Source organism: Lethenteron reissneri, chromosome 46 (genome assembly GCF_015708825.2).
Source record: "Lethenteron reissneri isolate LAM-NWPU_2019-01 chromosome 46, ASM1570882v1, whole genome shotgun sequence".
NCBI classification, from domain to species: domain Eukaryota; kingdom Metazoa; phylum Chordata; class Hyperoartia; order Petromyzontiformes; family Petromyzontidae; genus Lethenteron; species Lethenteron reissneri.
In genome coordinates, this window is record NC_083824.1 from 1,734,678 (window position 1) to 1,753,306 (window position 18,629).

Here is an 18,629-nt window from a genome sequence, read left to right on the forward strand (position 1 = left end):
CCCCCCCCGCCGTATAGCCGATGTAGACTGCAAGGGCAAGTGCTGTGAGCGAGCACCTACGAATGGCTGATAGGGCGGCACTTCAGGGCGCTGTGGCTATCACGGGACCGTGAGAGGCGGTGGCAGCTTGGGCTAGGCCTTCACTCCGCAGTAGCGTAACTCATGGCTATTGATGATGTTGACTCTTGTATCTATATAGGATTTATTTCGCACCGTACGCAGCTAACTGTGCTAGTCTTTCCTCGTTTACGATAACACTCATGAAGAAGTAACGTGCCAAGCATCCCAAGGCAGGACTCTCCTGAAAAAGAGTTTTGAGACTCGGTGAGACTTGCCTGCGTTAATTACAAAGTCAGACTCGACAAGGGCCCAGAGTGACCCACAGCGACCCATCTACTCGGGCTGACGACCCGTTGAAGGCCTCTTCTCTAGGACCCAGCGAACCTCCAGCTGAAGCAACAAACTAAAGCTAAACTATGAAAATATATATTACCAGGTAAGGTCCAATGGGCTATCTAGCTCTCTTTCAGAAGCGACATGGCTATCACAAATGATAGCTCGACGAAGTGAGTCGTCACGTGGAAATGTATAGCAGCCAAACACTCTTAGCGCGTGTGTATTTAATGTGGAGGGGAGAACCGGAGGACCCAGAGAAAAATCCACGCGACCATGGGGAGAGAGACACGCCAACTCCAAATATACAGCGGGCGTCAGGGTTGGTATAAAACCCACGACCTCCTACATACCAGGCGAGGTAGTTAACATCTCGCAGCGGAGGAGGGGGTGACACTCAGGGTCTGTGAGAGTCTTGGTCGCACTTCAAAGTCTTGACAGTGGAGGCGAACGCGTGCTCTGGCTCACGGCCCAGAGCGTCGTTATTAATTACCCTCAGCCTCTTATTAATTATTCACACTCGATGTGATCTCAACGAAGCTATTTGCCACATTCGCGTAATGAAATGTCACTTGCAGCGCGGCCTGTAGCCTGGAGGGGGGTGGATCCGTTAAGCCGCGCCGTGCTGTGTGGCGCGCTGCGGGGCGAGAGAGGGATGAGGGGGGGGGGCACACGTGGCCCCTCTGTAAGCGGGGACATCTTTACGCTCGAACCCCGTGGCGTTATTTTACTGCGACAAGTTTCCACGTGATGAGCCGTTTTGTTTAGCTTTCATTTGTGGCGAAATTGCTTCTGAAAAATAAGCTCAAAGCTCAGTGGGCCTTACCTGGTGAAATAAATAATAATAACACAGTTTAGAGTAAAACATATATAATTACATTTTATCTGTTTATGTTTTTTGGTAATTTGTTTACCTTTCCTATACTTTAATCTCGTATCGTGTGTTGTATTGTTTGTTGTTGGAACGTTCTGATCCGCCCCTACTGAACGTACTTACTACTGAACGTCTTTGAAAAAGTGTTTTATACCTCATTGGATTCCTCCACTATAAATACATATTCTACTACGGCTGAGGACCGACTGCAGTGTGTAAAATGTGAGTGAGTGCCCTTGCCTGGGTATAGTTTGGGGAGCTTGCAATACCCCGTTACTTGCCATGCCTCTCGTGTTTCCCTTTACATTTGCAGCAGTGTTGTTCAACAATTTTCAGCGACGGGGGCCACTTTCGCCAAAAGGACATCAACAGTATGTGAGGGCCGCCACACATTTGAAACCATTGGGTTTGACAGCATGATGGGGGTGTCTTCACATGTTGTGTATTGTCGGGGGCCACACTAAAGGCCACCAGCGGTCGCCAGTGGCCCGCGGGCCTTGCAATGAAGGACATTGTGTAAATCCTATACAGTCGCTTTAGGACTGCCTTATGGATCACTGCAACTGACAGGCCAATCGTCAGATGAGTCTTGGCTCGGAAATGTGTTATTTTCTCTGACTGGAAGAGACGGGAGGACGAACGCCGTGAATTAGCGAAATATTAGTTCTAGACACCCCTCTGTAAGCAAAAGCAAAGTGTGCCTGGGGTTGCATAGATAGCCCAAGGTGGGGTGACAGCTGATGGAGACGTTAGCCACGGGGTTAGCAACTAAGAAAGGGAACAGCATAGCGAGGCACTGCCGCAAAGTGGACAAATGGATCAGATGAAACCACGTGTCAGAATGAATTGGCTCCTTGCTTAAATCAATAGAATATATATTGTTTGGATTGCCTTTAGGATGCAATTCTGACTGCAGTGAGATTTTAACTCCCGTCATATGATGTGCTATCCGAGGGGCACGAGGAGGCGCTGATCAGCGCGGCGCACTGTGAACCCAGCCACCTGAGTTCGAATCTCGGCCACAGCTAGCATCAGGAGTGAGATATGAACCAGCACGGTGAAGAAGTATCATTCAAAAATTCCCCACGAGTGATACAGCGTAGTGAGGCATTCATCCAGCAGTGGATTGACAAAGGCTTGTAAACATTAACGTGCAATTATGACTCACGTCAAAACTGTTACTGCATAACATTGCATCCATAATCCATTACAGAAGTAAATTTAGACCTGGAGACGATGTGATGTGAAAACATTTTCTCGTTTTTTTACGTGGATAGACGGACACGTGCAGGAGACATCGCATGTCTCTTTTGATATTCATGTTTTCCGTGTCCACGCGAATGATTAATTTACGTTATGCGTCGAACTTGAACCCCATAGAATTAGCAGAGGGTTACTGCTGTAACATCTGGCAGTTCACCGAGCATCGATTCAGGCAAGCCTGAATACCGCGTGTCGAAACCGCTCCAGAATTTTGTTTGTACTCAAGTAATATTGCTGAAAATTATGGAGCGCAAGATATTATTTTCCTGTCCATGTGGAGAGACGGATACCGACGTTGCAATTCTGGTCGACTATTTAATTGCACAATGGCACCACCTAGCGCCTGAACATCAAACAGCAAATACCGCCAGTAAATTCACGTGGTAATAATAAGCAGACTGCACACTCCACGTAACATCTGGCCAGGTACAACAATATTTTACGCATCCCATCAGCTTAACCATTTATGTGGAAGGGACAGCTCTGTGGAGGCTGTGAAGGAGGAGGCGATTTGTCCGCTCATCTATTCTTATATTTGGAATATTTTTGACAACGGGGCGAACGCATATTGTGTGTCATGTGAATAATTATCATGCAAAGTAAAACAAACTAAAACATTTTTATTTCACCATGTGAGGCCCACTGGCCTATATAGCTCTTTTGCAGAAGCGTCATGGCTATCACAAATGATTGCTCAACAAAGTGGCTTATCATCATATGTACATTTATAGCAGCAGCTAAATCCTCTGAACGTGTGATATTGATGTTCAATGTGGAGGGGAAAACCGGAGGACCCGGAGAAAAATCCACGCGACCACGGGGAGAACATGCAAACTCCAAATATACAGGATGGGGATCGAGCCCATGCCATCCTGTAGACCATGTCGTTACCATCTCACTCCAACTTGACACGAGCAGACAGGCAGTCTGCACTCCAAATGTCTGTTTACGTTTCCAGTGACAGTCTTTTCTACATTTGGTATATTGCGATCGTTTTCGCAGAGTCTCACGACTGATCTTCATTAGGGTCCTGCCAAGCTTTATGTGGTTTTGATGTAGATTTCAATCGAGTGATTTACCGGTAAATGTTTTGAATATGATCAATTTGGACCGTCACCCCGACACAGACTGGTCTCACTACTCTGTAACTCGCTGACCCGGCTCCGACAAGACAATGAGCTTCATGGCTTTTCAGATTCTGATTCTGGTATGCACTCTTGCGAATGACGTCACGGGATCGCGAACGGCCCTGTAAAGTGCAGTTCACACAAACCGAGCATTGTTGACCTGGGCGGTCGCAGGATTCGAACCGTGAATCTCGGTGGCCACATCACCGTCCCTTACAAGGTAGCATGCAGAGAGCAAGCGACCGATCCAATGAAGCGGACGTGTGAGAGAAAGATGTGGCTGCTATAAATTGCCTCGTGATTAGCCGCTTTCTTGGGCGATTATGTGTGGCCATTGTCGCGTCTGAAAAGAGCTAATAGCTCATTAGGTGCATCATGAGACCTCCTTTGCCAGCATTACATGATGATAATAGGATATTCCCTTTTCTGGCAATAAAACAGGTGTTAAGATGTTAAAACACAAAACTGAAACCTTTGCAAGGAATCATGTCTGCATTAACCACATTACTTGTGGTGAACATGCAACAAAAAAAACATGCTCTGACAGTATGTGCATTGTCTTTGGAACTTATTGGTCCATACCAGAGACCAGAGGACGCCAAAAGGTGAAAAGCACAAAGACAAAAACAATGCCACTATCAGGACATGTTTAACATCTTAACACCTGTTTTATTGCCAGAAAGGAGAACATCTAATTATCATAATTAAATACTGGCAAAGGAAGTCTCAATATGTGGCTGCTCACCCCGAGCTCTCAATGTCCTGATGGTGGCATTGTTTTTGTGCTGTTCGCCTTTTGGCGTCCTCTGTTCTAACACTGTTTGAGACGAGGCTCTAAAGAAAGCTGCCTCTGGTGTGGACCAATCAGTTTCAAAGACAATGCACATACTCTCAGAGCATTATTTTTTTTGCATGTTCACCACAAGTATATGTGGTAATGCAGACATGATTCCTTACAAATGTTACAGTTTGGTGTTTTAACATCTTAACACCTGTTTTATTGCCAGAAAGGGGAAAATCCTATTATCAGCTCAGTAGACTTTGATTGGTAAGATTTGAAAAAAAACAGTTTAGTGGTATTTGTATATTTTTAAGTTATTTGTTCACATTTCCTATACTTTTGCACTCCTATCGTGTTTTTGTATTGTTTGTTCTATCGTTCTTACTCAGTGCCCCTACTGGACATCTGTGAGAAATAACTTGAGAGCTCTGATTCCTCCAGTAATACCTACTATAATCACCCAGGAATGTCTGTCCTTAACGCTCGTGACGTCACTCCACATCGACCAGCCCCCCTCATTAATATTTATGAACAAGTGACGTCCTCCAATTGGGCACCCCCCCCCCCACCCCGCCCTCATTAATAATCATGCGCAAGTGACGTCCTCCAAATAAACACCCCCCCCCCCCCACATTATTATTACCTACTATAATGAGCCAATAATGTCTGTGTGCAACGCTCGTGACGTCACTCCACGTCGACCAGCCCTCCTCATTAATAATCATGAGCAGGTGACGTCACTCCATATAGAGAACCCTCCCCCCTCATTAATAATGAGCAGGTGACGTCACTCCACATGGAGAACCCTCCCGCCTCATTAATAATCACGAGCCGGTGACGTCACTCCACATCGAACAGCCCCCCTCATTAATTATCATTATAAGGTGACGTCCTCCAAATGGACACCCCCCCCGCCCCCATTCATAATAATTAGCGGCTGACGTCACTCCACATGGGGGGCCGAGGCGCCTCCTCCCTCCTCCGTCAACTTACAGCCCTCACTACAAAGGCAGAACCCTCACGTCACGCGATCTCCGTAACGCTACTGAGACATTAAAGTAAAAATGACGTCATGATGAACAAGGGATTATAACCTTAAAATGAAATAGGTCTGTGTCACCGCGCCCTTACAAATTGCACACGAATGGATGCAATGAATATCACGTCGCGGTCTGCTTTTCGCTTGCAAGTTTCAAATTTACTGCAATACATCCGTCCTTGGACGGGCAAAAGGCAAGTAAATCAATATTCTGATTCTCATTGAGGGTTTTGGGATGAGGCCTTGATTGCTGGAGTGGTAAGAAAGTGATGGTAGAGCGTGATGAGAGGGTTGGAGTAGGCAGGGATGAGCCGGATTCATGAAGGATCTTCAAGATGGCAATCTCGGAATTGGGCTTGGATTGAACAAGGAGCCACGGAGTCCTCTGAGGATTGACAATCATCTTAAGCCAAACTTTGCAGCATTTACTTATAGCGCTTCAGTCAATCTCAGATGCATGTCCTCTGGTTGTTATATTGACCCTGTCATTGCTCTGAACATTTTCCCTTGTTACATTAATTAGTTTTATACATTGATTTTGTTTAATATATATAAACACATTCGTCAAAAACACTTTGAGCCTTAAGATGAACCTCTGATCTGTCATCCGGGGATGAACCTCTGATCTGGGGCCAGTGGGATTACTTTTGATATGGGATCAGTGGGATAACCTCTGATCTGGCATCCGGAAAATATCCTCTGATTTGGGATCAGTGGGATAACCTCTGATCTGGCATGGGGGGAGAATCTCTGATCTGGTATCAGTGGGAGAACCTCTGATCTGGCATCAGTGGGAGAACCTCTGATCTGGCATCCGGAGAAGAACCTCTGATTTGGGACCAATGGGATTACTTCTAATCTTGCATCAGTGGGATAACTTCTGATCTGGAATCAGTAGGATAACCTCTGATCTGGCATTGGGGAGAACATCTGATCTGGCATTGGGGAGAACATCTGATCTAGCATCAGTGAAATAACCTCGGATCTGGCATCATTGAGAAAACCTTTGATCTGGCATCAATGGGAGAACCTCTGATCTGGCATCGGGGAGAACCTCTGATCTGGCATCAGTTGGAGAAAGTCTGATCTGGTGTGAGTAGGCGAATCTCTCATCTGGTATCAGTGGGATTACCTCTGATCTGGCATCAGTGGGAGAACCTCTGATCTAGCATCCGGAAAATAACCTCTGATTTGGGATCAGTGGGATTACTGTACCTCTGATCTTGCATCAGTGGGATAATCTCTGATCTGGCATCAGTGGGAGAACCTCTAATCTGGCATCAGTGGTAGAACCTCTGACATGGCATCATTGGGAGAACCTCTGATCTGGCATCAGTGGTAAACCTCTGATCTGGCATCAGTAGGATAACCTCTGCTCTGGCATCCAGGGGAGAACATCTGATCTGGCATGGGGTGAGAACCCCTGATCTGGCATCAGCGGGAGAACCTCTGGTCTGGTGTCCGTGAGAGAACCTCTGATTTGGCATCAGTGGAAGAACCTCTAATCTGGCACTTGGGCGAGAACCTCTGATCTAGCATCAGTGGGAGAACATCTGATCTGGCATCTGAGCGAGAACCTCTGATCTGACATCAGTGGGAGAACATCTGATCTGCCATCTGAGCGAGAACATCTGATCTGGCATTGGGGGAGACCCTCTGTACCCTTAGGTTTTTTCGGTAAAGTCACGTAGGTAAAACATAAAAATAATAATAGAATAGAATAGAATTCTTTTCATTTATTATTATTTTATTTCTAGTTTGATTTTTATTTTATTTTTTATTTTTACCTACGTGACTTTACCTAAAAAACCTAAGAGTATGAATCCTTGCAGTCACGAAAGCTTCATATCTAGAACCCTCTGTACCCTCTGATCTGACATTACCGTCGCTTCGCGTTCAGCGGCCGGATGTGACGTTCAGCGGGAAACGTTCGATGTGTCTGCGCGCGTGAGGGCTGGGGGCACAGGGGGCGGGGCGAAGGGTGGACAGGGGGCGGAGCTGTACAGGGGGCAGAAGGGCGGGGCAGCGGGGCGGGGCGGGGCGGGGCAGCGGGGCGGGGCGGGTGGGGCGGGGCACGCGGGCGGTGGTGGCGGGGGGGGTATGAAAAAGCCGGCGGTGGGGGGGGCAGAGAAACCGGACGTGACGTCGCCGGCGTCCTTTCTCGCGTGACGTCACCGCGGTGACTCCTCTGCCCCGAGTCGGCGCGTCTCGCTGGGGCTCCGCGCGCACCACGATGGGCGGGCAGGGCGAGGAGTACGACTACCTCTTCAAGGGTGAGGCCTCGTGCCCTCCGCGACGCAGACGCCGCGGGGGTGACACGCACACGGGGGAGGGCGACGGCGCGAAGTGCGACCGGAGAGTGAGCGGAAGGGATAGGAATGCGGAGAAGGAAGAGGGCGCTTCGTAGGCCGCCGCTGGGCAGTGAGTCAGAGGTGGTGGGTGGGTGGGTGGGGGGGTCGGGGTCGGCCCGAGCTGAGAGACCGGGAAGAAGTTGGCGGCCAGAGGGTGAGGAGGAGGAGGTGGCGGCGGCAGGGCCCGGGTGAGCGCCAAGGTGTAGAGCCCGGGGTGAGGGGTGAGGGCGGTGTTCGTTGTTGGGCGAGTGGTGAGGAGAGGGCGTAGAGGGGAGACGAGTGGCGGGCCAAGTGAGCGCCAAGGGTGAGGGCGGTGGGTGGGTGGGGGGTAAAGAGAGAGGCATGGAGTCGATGGCGAGTGGAGAGATGGGTGGTGAGACGGGCTAAGTGGGACATGGATGCAGTGAGCGTGGTGGTGAATCGCGAGCGTTTGGGGTGATGGTCGGGGCGAGTGCTTCGAGTTGAAGATCGCGAGATCCAGAGAGACGCGCTCTGTCCGGGGTGACGGGTGATGGTTGGAGAGAGACAGCGGTGAGGGGAGTGCCCGCGTTGATGGATGAAGGCTGTGTTTAGGTAAGGGGAGGGCATTTATTTAGTGAGGGTTAGCAGCGATGTCAGCCTATGGGGGGAATGAGCTGAGGGGTTGGGGTGACGAGAATGGGGCTATGGGGGTGAGGCGTGTAGTTGAGGATTAGTGGTGAGGGTAAGATCTGAGTGGGGAGGGTAAGATCTGAGGGCTGGTGAAGGGAGAGGACTACGGGTTGATGGTGAGGTCTGGTTAAAGGGTGACGAGTGGTTGAGGCCTTGTATTAGGATGAGGATACTGATCATTAAAGATTGATTAGGGGATATATAAGTGTGGGAAACAGATGCGATGAGTGTTTGAGGAGAGGGATTGGGGATCAGTGGTGAGGGTTAGAGATGGGGGGCGAAGAGTTAAGAGTGTGGGTAAGTGCTGAAAGTTAAGTGTGGGTTATGGCTAAGCTGATGTTAAAGCTTAGGATTGGTGGTGAGTGTTAAAAGTAACAGGAATAGATTAGAGGTGAGGGTTACTATGTTTTGTCTTTCTTTGGAATTTTCACACTTAAATTCTAACTTAGCAATCTTTGAAATACGTAATCGACCAGGCAATGCGTTAATTGTGTGTTGACCGACTCTGTGTCGTTTTACATAACATTTCGATACTTTGCTAGGTTATTTAATTTAGTGTGTTCTGTCTCCCTCTAAGCCTGCTTACCTTACTCCCCTCCCTTCGTACTCATTGACATGTAAATGTTTTCCCTACCCCCTCCCTCTCTCTGCCTCCGCCCCCCTCTGTCTATTTAAGGCCACCCCACAGAGACGATCACCTCTCTCTGTACCTGGGTTGCTCTCTCTATGTATCTTGGTGATATCTGTCTGCTTATATGTCTGTCTATAGTTTTCTGGTTATATTCTATGTCGCTATTTCATTATACCTGATGATGATTGCTTGTGTTGCAATCGAAACGTCGTATGCTATTATTTAATTTATTATTTTATTTTTATACGTGACTTTACCGAAAAAACCAAAGAATAGTTACTGTTGGGTTCGGGATTTGAGTTGTGTGTTTGTGGCAAGGCATATGTGTTAGGCTTGAGGTGTGAGGTTTAGGGGTTTAAGGCTTTGTGTGTGGATTGTGAGTGAGGGTCGGGCAGATTGCTGTTTATGATACTTTTGATGAAGGCTGAACAAACACAATATCCCTACTCCATCAATTCTAGCATGCACACTCTGCCCTCATTCTCTAACTCATTCATCTTTATTGCCACGTAATATCTCACTAACCCGCCGACACTAACCTGAACTTAACTTACGAACTCATTCACTAATCGGCAAGCCCCAACATCTATACACATAATAATTAACTCATTACACCCACCTCAAGACTCGCCCAGTGTTGCCACTTTTGCAGAACAATAATAACTTGATTGTTTGGGCGCATTTTGTTTACCGTGCCGCATTCCCGAAAGCACCCTTGCAAAGAGTAACCCAGTTTAAAATAATTGCGGTCATAATCAGCCTCCTTCGGGGAGGGGCTTGTGGTCGGGTGGGGTGCGACGTGGTCAGGAATTTGGATGAACGTCGCCCGGTGCTCGAGTGCCGGGCCAGAGTGGCTCGAATGGGCTGCCGATTTTCTTGAAACCGCGGACCGATAAACTCCGCTCCCCCAGCCTTAGTCCAGCCTCACGGTGAATGTACAAGCTCCTCCAGCCTACTCGTCCAGTTTCTGACCAACCGATCTATGTTTTTTTTTTCAACTAAAAGAGAATAATTGCGCCAGGGGTGTTTTGTTTGTTGTAAAATTCTCCATAAAGAACCGGTTACATAAAAGTGACGGCACGAACGCAAACGGATTACGCAATGACATGGGTCAGGAAGGGGGGTGGATGGGTTTTCACATACCAATTTGGGCCCTAGAGGGGCCCTCCCTAACTTGTGTGATTGCGTGACCGCCACGTGTGATGAGCGAGGCGCGTGCTTATTCAGTAAACCGCATCGTGCCGACGACGAGAACTACAAATTCATTTGCACGGAGTCGATATTCAATCACTCGAGTACGTTCGAATGTGCCGGTGCACACGCTCGGTCTCTGTTGCCGCCGGCGATTTTGTCGCTGGGCAGTACTTCTCAACAACCAACTTCACCGTCATCCTTCACTGCTGTGTGTGTCTGTGTGCCTTGTCTTTTTTTTTTACAAGTGAATAATTACGACTGTAATGTTCTCCGAGGAAAACTGTAATACACACACACAGTAAGTCATTATGTTTGTGCCACGTGTTTGTTTTAGGTCAGGCCATCTCTGTTCACAATTATAATTTGCGTCCCCTTTGAGGTGTGTCAAGTTTTGTGCCAATTCCCGAGATAAATTCTTCAAACTTAACGATTACACTTTCAAACCCTACCGAGGAGGCCGTCTTGGCATGTTCGCCACGGTTGTTGCGAATCATCCAACAGCCTGCGCGGCACTGGCACCATCAAAACATCGGTGGTGCCTGCACATTTTTAAAGTGACCACCCCCCCCTATAACGTCACTCTATCTCTCTCAAGAGGGAGAGACCCTTGCGGATCCAACTGCTTGAAACACACGGACACCCATCGTTTTCATTCCCGGACCACTCGTTGAATTGTTGGGAAAGCTCATGGCATCGGGGCTAAGTTGTGTGTCACCGAATACTTTGTTTTACCACGGTTTATCATAGTTTGGTATGTACTGAAGAGCAGCCTGACCAGCAAGCTACGGGTACTGTTGCCATGCCATTAATATGTGTTTTTTGCTGTTTGGGGTGTTTGGAGCCTCGGCTGGCCTTGGCTGCCCAAACTCGCATTAGTACGATGGTGCATTCCTTACGGTGGGACATGGCTGTAGGTTTACAGTAAATATCGCCTCATGTTTGTCGTTACAAGGTCACGCCCCAAGGAAACGGTCACTCTCCAGAGAATGGCCACGATGAGCAGAACCTTCATCTGAAATTGTTATTGCGCGATATCGACTGTGTGCTATCAACAGCACCTCCCAGCGCAATGTAAATCTCAGTAATGGTTAAAATCATGGCAGCAATTTTGACGGAGTTGGAGACAAATCTCAATCTCACATGAGAATATACTTTGTTGGAACTCGGCCAAAAAGTGTTGTCAATGCAATTGACATCGACACTTCTTCAACGTGTTGCCCAGTTGTAGAATGAGTCACGGGGATTGAAGCGGCCTTTATTTTTATCCCCAAACATCTCATGTTCTCATCTTGTCCGCATTCCGTTCCTAACCAACGTTGTCCCCGCGTGCAGTGGTGCTGATTGGAGACTCGGGCGTCGGCAAAAGCAACCTGCTTTCTCGCTTCACGCGCAATGAGTTCAACCTAGAGAGCAAGAGCACCATCGGCGTGGAGTTCGCCACACGCAGCATCCAGGTGGACGGCAAGATCATCAAGGCGCAGATCTGGGACACGGCCGGGCAGGAGCGCTACCGTGCCATCACCTCCGCGTAAGTGGTGCTCTGCTGCCGCGTTGTGGCGCTAACTTACTGTGCCAGCCCGTGAAGTGCAGAGCAAAGCCCGGTGCACGTTCGGGCTTTTATGTATGTAGGGCGCCACGGCGGCGAGATGTTAACTACCTCGCCTGGTATACGGGAGGTCGTGGGTTCGATTTTGACCCTGACGCATGGATATTTGGAGTTTGCATGTTCTCCCCATGGTCACGTGGATTTTTCTCCAGGTCTTCCGGTTTTTCCCTCCATCGTTAGAAATATGCGTTTAGAGTGTTGGCTGCTACACATTTCCATGTGATAAGCTGCTGGGTTGAGCTATCATGTGTGGCCAGGTCACTTCTGAAGAAGAGCCACTATATAGCAACGGGGGCCTTACATGATAAAATTAAAAAAGTTTGTTTCATATATATAGTTTTTAATAGTTTTATGTATGTTTTGCACCATATGTAGCCAACCATACTAATGGGAGGTGTGGGGGACGGACAACAAATTAAACACAAAAAGCAGTTTCATAAATTGTCGAGCTTTTGATAATCGTTTTCAGAATCAAATTATCATCAATGTTATCTATGGGCGCTCCACACTGCTGGATGAAGACCTGCTGTTGACACCCCAAGCTGCACTGGCTGCCCAAGGAGCGTAGGGTTGTTAAACTATTAGTCACGGAATCGATGATCAAATCCACTTACATTTTGGTTACTAATTAGCCGATCGGCAAGCACGAATATTCAAACCACACGCTCCGTTCTAGTGTGGATTGGTCGAGTGGCAGCCATCATAAGATGCCAGCAGCAAGCTTCTATCAGTCGCTGTGTGCTACAATCGAGCACACACAATATACGTACGGGGCTGAACTTATACCATAGAGATACTTTGATCTGTGAAGCAAACGGACAATATTTGATTCATTGTCTTCTTTTGCACGCGATTATCGCTCGCATAAAAAATGTAAAAGAACCCTTGTGCCGGTGGAGTGCATGTTCATCGCGAATGGCAATCGCAGGGCGATGGTCTCGGGAGAGAATTGCCTTGGCTTTTTGTTGTCCTGTGAAACTTTCCACATGTGTGCCCGGCCTTAAGGATGCTTCACCCAGTGCCTATATTTTAACATCACGGCTGGTCAAAGTAGAAACACAAACGTGTAACTAATGTATTCAAACACTGAGCAAAAGAAGTGTGTTTTAGTGTCATGTCACGGTCTTGAAAGTCAGTTATGCTTTTCCCCGTTAAATAAAGGGCTTATTTTTTTAAGTAAAAGTATTTTTTGTTGAACATGGGGAGAGGCACTCCTTTCCTGTTTATGGCCTTGAGCCAGTGGTAAAAATTCCACATTCCTGTGGTGTAAGTAAATTGGAAGGACAACCATCATTGAATTCCCATGAAGGGCTCCTAATTTAACGATCCTGGAGCGATAAAGACCTCGTCGACCTCCAATCAGTACTTGAGCTCGCAACTCTAAACACTGGGCTACTGAGCAACTGTGATGTTAACATTATAGTAGTTACAAAATGCCTATAACCAAATCACCTGGAAATCCACCCATCTCATAAAATCCTCCAAAGCTGTGCAGAATTGCGCTTGCATATTTCTCGGGATGTGTGACCACCGTAAAAACATGTTATCGTAGGACTGTGGGGCCATGTGGTGGGCAGTAGAGGGCAGTGTAGCAAGATCCATTGCTCTGTCCTTCCAACCCATACAGACCGACGGTATCATTAAACATTTCCCATTCCGATGACATACACGTATAGAGTTGGAAGTAAAGGGCATGCGGGAGGGCGTGTGGCACACTTTTGTGCCAGCTATCAGTGTGGTCATGTTTCTACAGTTCTTTGCGGTGAATAAAATGTCTTTAAAAACGGCGGCACTATGCCTCTAAATAAAGTTAGCGATAACCAATGGCGCGTGTCGGAGATTCAGTGGTGAACGGGACATCCACCCTGCAACTTGCAGACGTCTCAGAAGGGTAAAGGGTTGAACAACCCGCACAACTCGCACGGCATGGGAAGGTTCTTATCCAGCAGTGGATTGACAAAAGGGCTGTGTACAATAAAAAATCTGTAAACTCGTACAGATCGCTGAGTATTTTGCAATCCTGCAGACGACATCCTACATCGGTTCATTCCCATTTGTCCCCCTTGCCCGCTGTCAGGTACTACCGTGGTGCGTACGGTGCGCTGCTGGTGTACGACATCGCAAAGCACCTGACGTACGAGAACGTGGAGCGCTGGCTCAAGGAGCTGCGCGACCACGCCGACAGCAACATCGTCATCATGCTCGTGGGCAACAAGAGCGACCTGCGGCACCTGCGCGCCGTCACCACCGATGAGGCCAAAGCCTTCGCAGGTGCCGCCTCGTACCGCCCTGTGCCGCCGCGTTATGCCGCTGCCCCCACATCTCCGCGCCCAGCTCCACCTGTGGTCGTGCTCGGGGAACTATGCTTTCCCAGAAGCATTGCTTTCGCACGTAGACGCTCAATGCTCCGTGCCACAGTATTCCTTTGTATTTCATCAAGACCCGCTGGACTGTGCCATGAGCTTCGCCTACCAGCTTCTGTAGCATTAGGTTCGTTTATTTGGACAAATTGAGTTGAAACCATGAGGCCAAGGTTGGTTCAGCAGGTGGGGTGCGGTGGTCTTGTCAAGCTTGCAGTGCAGGAGCCGATTTCAATGCTGGGCACGTGACCTATATGCTGCGATGTCTGAGAGAATTAAGTTGTTTTTCATTCATTGTGTATGTAAACCAGTCACGCAATGGTTCATACACAGCTTGATGAACCTGAAGCGAGGGATTCAATGCCACGTATGGAAAACATAAGTGGCAAATGTTACCTAAGACTCTCCTGCGCATACATAGGTTGACTCTACATTAAATGAGTACCTATTTCAGCGTGAATGTCAGCACTGGGGAGACACTCCCCACCCTCCTGTGTGCAATGCCATACTTAGTAGGTGCTCATTAACAGCACTTAAACCTCTATAGTCCGTATGGCTACACGTGCAATCATTGTCTTTGTGTCCACAGAAAACCATGGGCTCTCTTTCATTGAGACGTCTGCGTTAGACTCAACGAATGTGGAAGGTGCTTTCATCACCATCCTAACAGGTAAGCGTTCGGGTAGGCATCATTGTCCAGCATATGTAGCCTGCACATATTGTGCAGCGCAGATCTAAAATGCTCACGTTCACCATGACCTCAAACTAATGGGACTCGTATTGGCACTGCTCTGGATCCGACAGGCTCAAATTCGCCCTAACCACTCGCTGCCGATGGTGTAGCTGTTTTATGCAATGCTGTGCATAGCACGGTTTAAAAGTCATATTGGCAATACGCAAAGTTGAAATATGTGTTTATTTGCGTGTAGTTTATCGCTGGAAAATATATTTTAAATAAGCCATAGGTTAATGTAGACATCCAACGGAAGGCTCTGTGTTCTCAGTCTGTCATTGTATTTGTATTCATGTTGAAATTCTTTCGCACCACACAGCCAACCATGCTAATCGGAGGTGCTTTGCGTATGTTTTTACCCGTTTGCTTATTTACACGTTATATTAACTTGGAATACTATCCCACCCACCCCCTTTTGCTCCCAACCGCCCGCAGAAATCTACCGCACAGTGTCACAGCACCACATACCGGACGGCGGTGGCTCGAGCGGAAACCTGGCACGCAGCAGCGAGGTAAAGCTCACGTACCCGGACAAGTCTCCCGACGCCGGCAAGACGTCGCGCCTGCCGTGCTGCCAGAACCTGTGAAGGCCGGAGCTCGGAGGGGCGGGGGTGGGTGGGTTGGGGGCGGGGGGGTAGAGGCCCCCAACGCCCCCCTCCCCCCCCCCAGCACGCACAGCGGCGCCGACACACATTTCACCAGTGAGCACGAGCGACTCTTGCCGGGAGATCGCGCGACGGATGCAGAGAAATTTTTTTAAAGAAATAATTTAACACGATGGGTGGGGGGTCTAACCGGCAGGTTTGGTTCCCAGAGTTGATTGAAGGTGAGCGTGAATGTGATATCAAGTGAGATGTGCAGCCAGACGGGACTGTGAGGGATATTTGGAGGCATTGGCTAGCTCTCACTACGCCTTGTCCACTTGTCTGTGCTTCACATGGCCCTGTTATTTTGTTTACTCCCACGAATGGGTTTCTTTTAGGCTATAGCAGCTATTATGTAAACATCAAAGTTAAAAAAAAATCTGTGTCGTGGGGTTGATAAATCTACACTACATGATGCACAGCTCATGTCTTTGAAGTAACTCGGAAAGTGAACCACATATCATCAATCAAAGATGATGCCTCGGAGAATTTCCATTGCCCCCTCACCTCTGGCGCTCGATGGCGACTGTCAAGCCGGCATATTTACCCCCCGGGGCGTCGCTGTGAGCCCCGAGCTGCTCTGAGAGGTGGCCGCTGTGGCCCTCTGGCTGGGAGCAGCTGCCACCTTCTATCGTGGCTGCTGGGTTGGTAGCGGTGTGGCGGGTTTAGGAGAATCTGTGCGCATGGCGCACGATCGGTGGTGCGGTGGCCGCCACAGTGCTCTTGATTTCATTTGTCTGGAGGCGGCAGATGAATCTGCTCAAATTAGCTAAAAGGTGAAACTAAATCTAACTACGTGAATAGGCTCTTTGAACAGAGTTGGAAAAAGTTATTGATTTTCTGGTCCGTTTTTTGTTGAATTTTTTTTCCGTTAAAAATTATATTGTAGTCTAGCTAACGTAAAGACACTGAAACTCTAAAATAGAAATATAACATGAAATTATAAATCTCGCGCAAAATTTTGCATTGATCTGTTTGCGAGTGCTCGTCACCTGAAAAAAAAGTTTAAAAAACTACCATTGTGCCACTGATGACGCTTAGCAATGAAAACATGAAATACCGCACAACTTTAATGAGCCTGATGGTAATTTCAAGAGTGCACGCACTGTGACATCAAAAGCTGCATTCATTTTGAGCGCTGAATCTAAAAATGTATCCATCTGCTGTTATTACGGTGCCTGCAAGCCGTGCACGTGTAGTGGATGAGGTTCTTTGTGAGTGGAGAATTAACGTAACATCTTGGAGCATATCTTCTCTTTCCGCGATTTGTTAATCGTTAATGAGATTCACAATTACAGAGATTTGTGAGTGCGTGTACGCGCGTTTATTTAATTCCCGCGCAGTTAAATAGTTTAATTGGGCAGCTTCTGTTCCTCTGCCGTGAAGTGTGATTGGACAGCGCTGATTTCATCGTCCCCATTGTTTCACACACACGGCAACGGGCGTGCGGCATTCTGACGTGGCGGCGAAGCCCGGGCTCTTTCCCGAGCACTTCTCACTCCGACTCTGGTGGGAATGTGGAGGTCGTGAGAGGGCTGAGCTTCACTCCCACCTTAACCCTGTGCTCAAGTAAAGCACCCCACGATGGTGAAGTGCATGCAGGGGGGATGTAGTGATAAAAGGGATGACTGAACACACTGGAGGCCTTGGTACGCTTTGCTTACGGCTGCGATGAGAAAACACTCCACCTTATCTCTCGGCCTTGCGTGACATTTTTGAGAGTTTTGGGCCTGATACAGATTGTCATAAATTCATGGGTTGGTGGCGAATGGTAAATCGTGAAAAATAAATACTGTATAAGTGGGTGCCAAAAATGATGCTGCAATGTTCATGTCGCCTGCGTGATTGACCTTATCGTCTAAATGCCTTTATAAGAATAATCTTTATGTATATCAGTCTCTTTGCTCTTGGTTTGATACTCGGTGGAATCCAGCTCCACGACATGCACCTCCTCTTCCTCAACAAACGTTTCGTTTGTACACCTATGGTGATTTGCGTTATTCTACGACCAGTGTAATAGGTGCCCTGTGGCGCTAACGTCGCGACAGTGATTGGGAAGCTCCTCGCTTGGCCACGAGCAGCTCTTTCTCACTCAAGGCCAGGTTCATGGTATGCGGCGGGGGAGCAGGGCCTCATCTTGAAGAAGCCTTTTGGAGGGAGAGTGGCGAGGTCAGCACCGTGGGCTTGGGATTGTGCTGGGCAGTGCCATTGACGTGGTTGTTCATGTACAGCTAAATTCACAAGTGTCCTGTACAGTAAATCGTTTTGGGGAACTAAACGGTGTGTGTTTTATTTTGTCTTACACCCCTACACTTTGACATTGTTTGCATTTTTTTACAATCATGCCTGCATTTGGTCTGTTGGTTTTGTAGAAAAAAGAAAATATTTACGAATAGCAGTGGATGCACTGAGAACCTATTTTCGGAATTATAGACGCTGCAATATGTTTGGTAAATTATAGTAAGGGTATGTCACTAAGGGCATGCATACAAATGCTGCCAGTAGGGACAGGAACCGTTCATCATATGGCTGGCAACACATTTCCTTTTTGGCTGCACTTGAGAAAATTGGATGCACCAAATTGATTGGACATTCTGACTGTCGGAGCAATTTTGGCAAATTCCTTTCGTTATACCACAAATTCACTTTGACTTTGCCAGAGCTCTGAGCAAGCATGCGATGTCCAGTATATTTTCTGCAGGATGAAGACTGGCCATATTTGATCATTACTTTGCGTATACCATTTGGGTAAGGCACAACTATATAAAGCCACGCTCGCAATAATTTAGTTATGAATATATACAGTCTGTTCCCTTTGCTAGACCACTGCTGGATGAAGGCCATTCGTCACCATGTCCAATTGGAAGTTGGCCATAGTTCACGTAACTCAACACGTGTGTCAATAACGACCTGGAGGAAATGAAAGGTCTGGCATCCTTTGACAGGTTTTTCGAGCTGGTCGAAAGGGGGCAAGACTTGTTC

At 47.9% G+C, this 18,629-nt stretch overlaps 1 protein-coding gene across 1 annotated transcript; it reads left to right on the forward strand.

Annotated features, from left to right (window-relative positions):
• The first annotated feature begins 7,610 nt into the window (after positions 1-7,610).
• On the forward strand, positions 7,611-17,925 carry LOC133354292 (ras-related protein Rab-11B-like). The gene is made up of 5 exons (XM_061571032.1): positions 7,611-7,750; positions 11,637-11,832; positions 13,988-14,181; positions 14,860-14,940; positions 15,439-17,925. The coding sequence occupies exons 1-5, from the start codon at positions 7,711-7,713 to the stop codon at positions 15,588-15,590; spliced, it is 663 nt and encodes a 220-aa protein (XP_061427016.1). The 5' UTR covers positions 7,611-7,710; the 3' UTR covers positions 15,591-17,925.
• The last annotated feature ends 704 nt before the right edge of the window (positions 17,926-18,629 follow it).

Coding starts and splice junctions, on each gene's coding strand:
- LOC133354292 (XM_061571032.1), top strand. CDS start 7,711: ATGGGCGGGCAGGGCGAGGAGTACGACTACCTCTTCAAGG. Junction 11,833..13,987: donor TACCGTGCCATCACCTCCGC/GTAAGTGGTGCT, acceptor GCCCGCTGTCAG/GTACTACCGTGGTGCGTACG. Junction 14,941..15,438: donor TTTCATCACCATCCTAACAG/GTAAGCGTTCGG, acceptor AACCGCCCGCAG/AAATCTACCGCACAGTGTCA.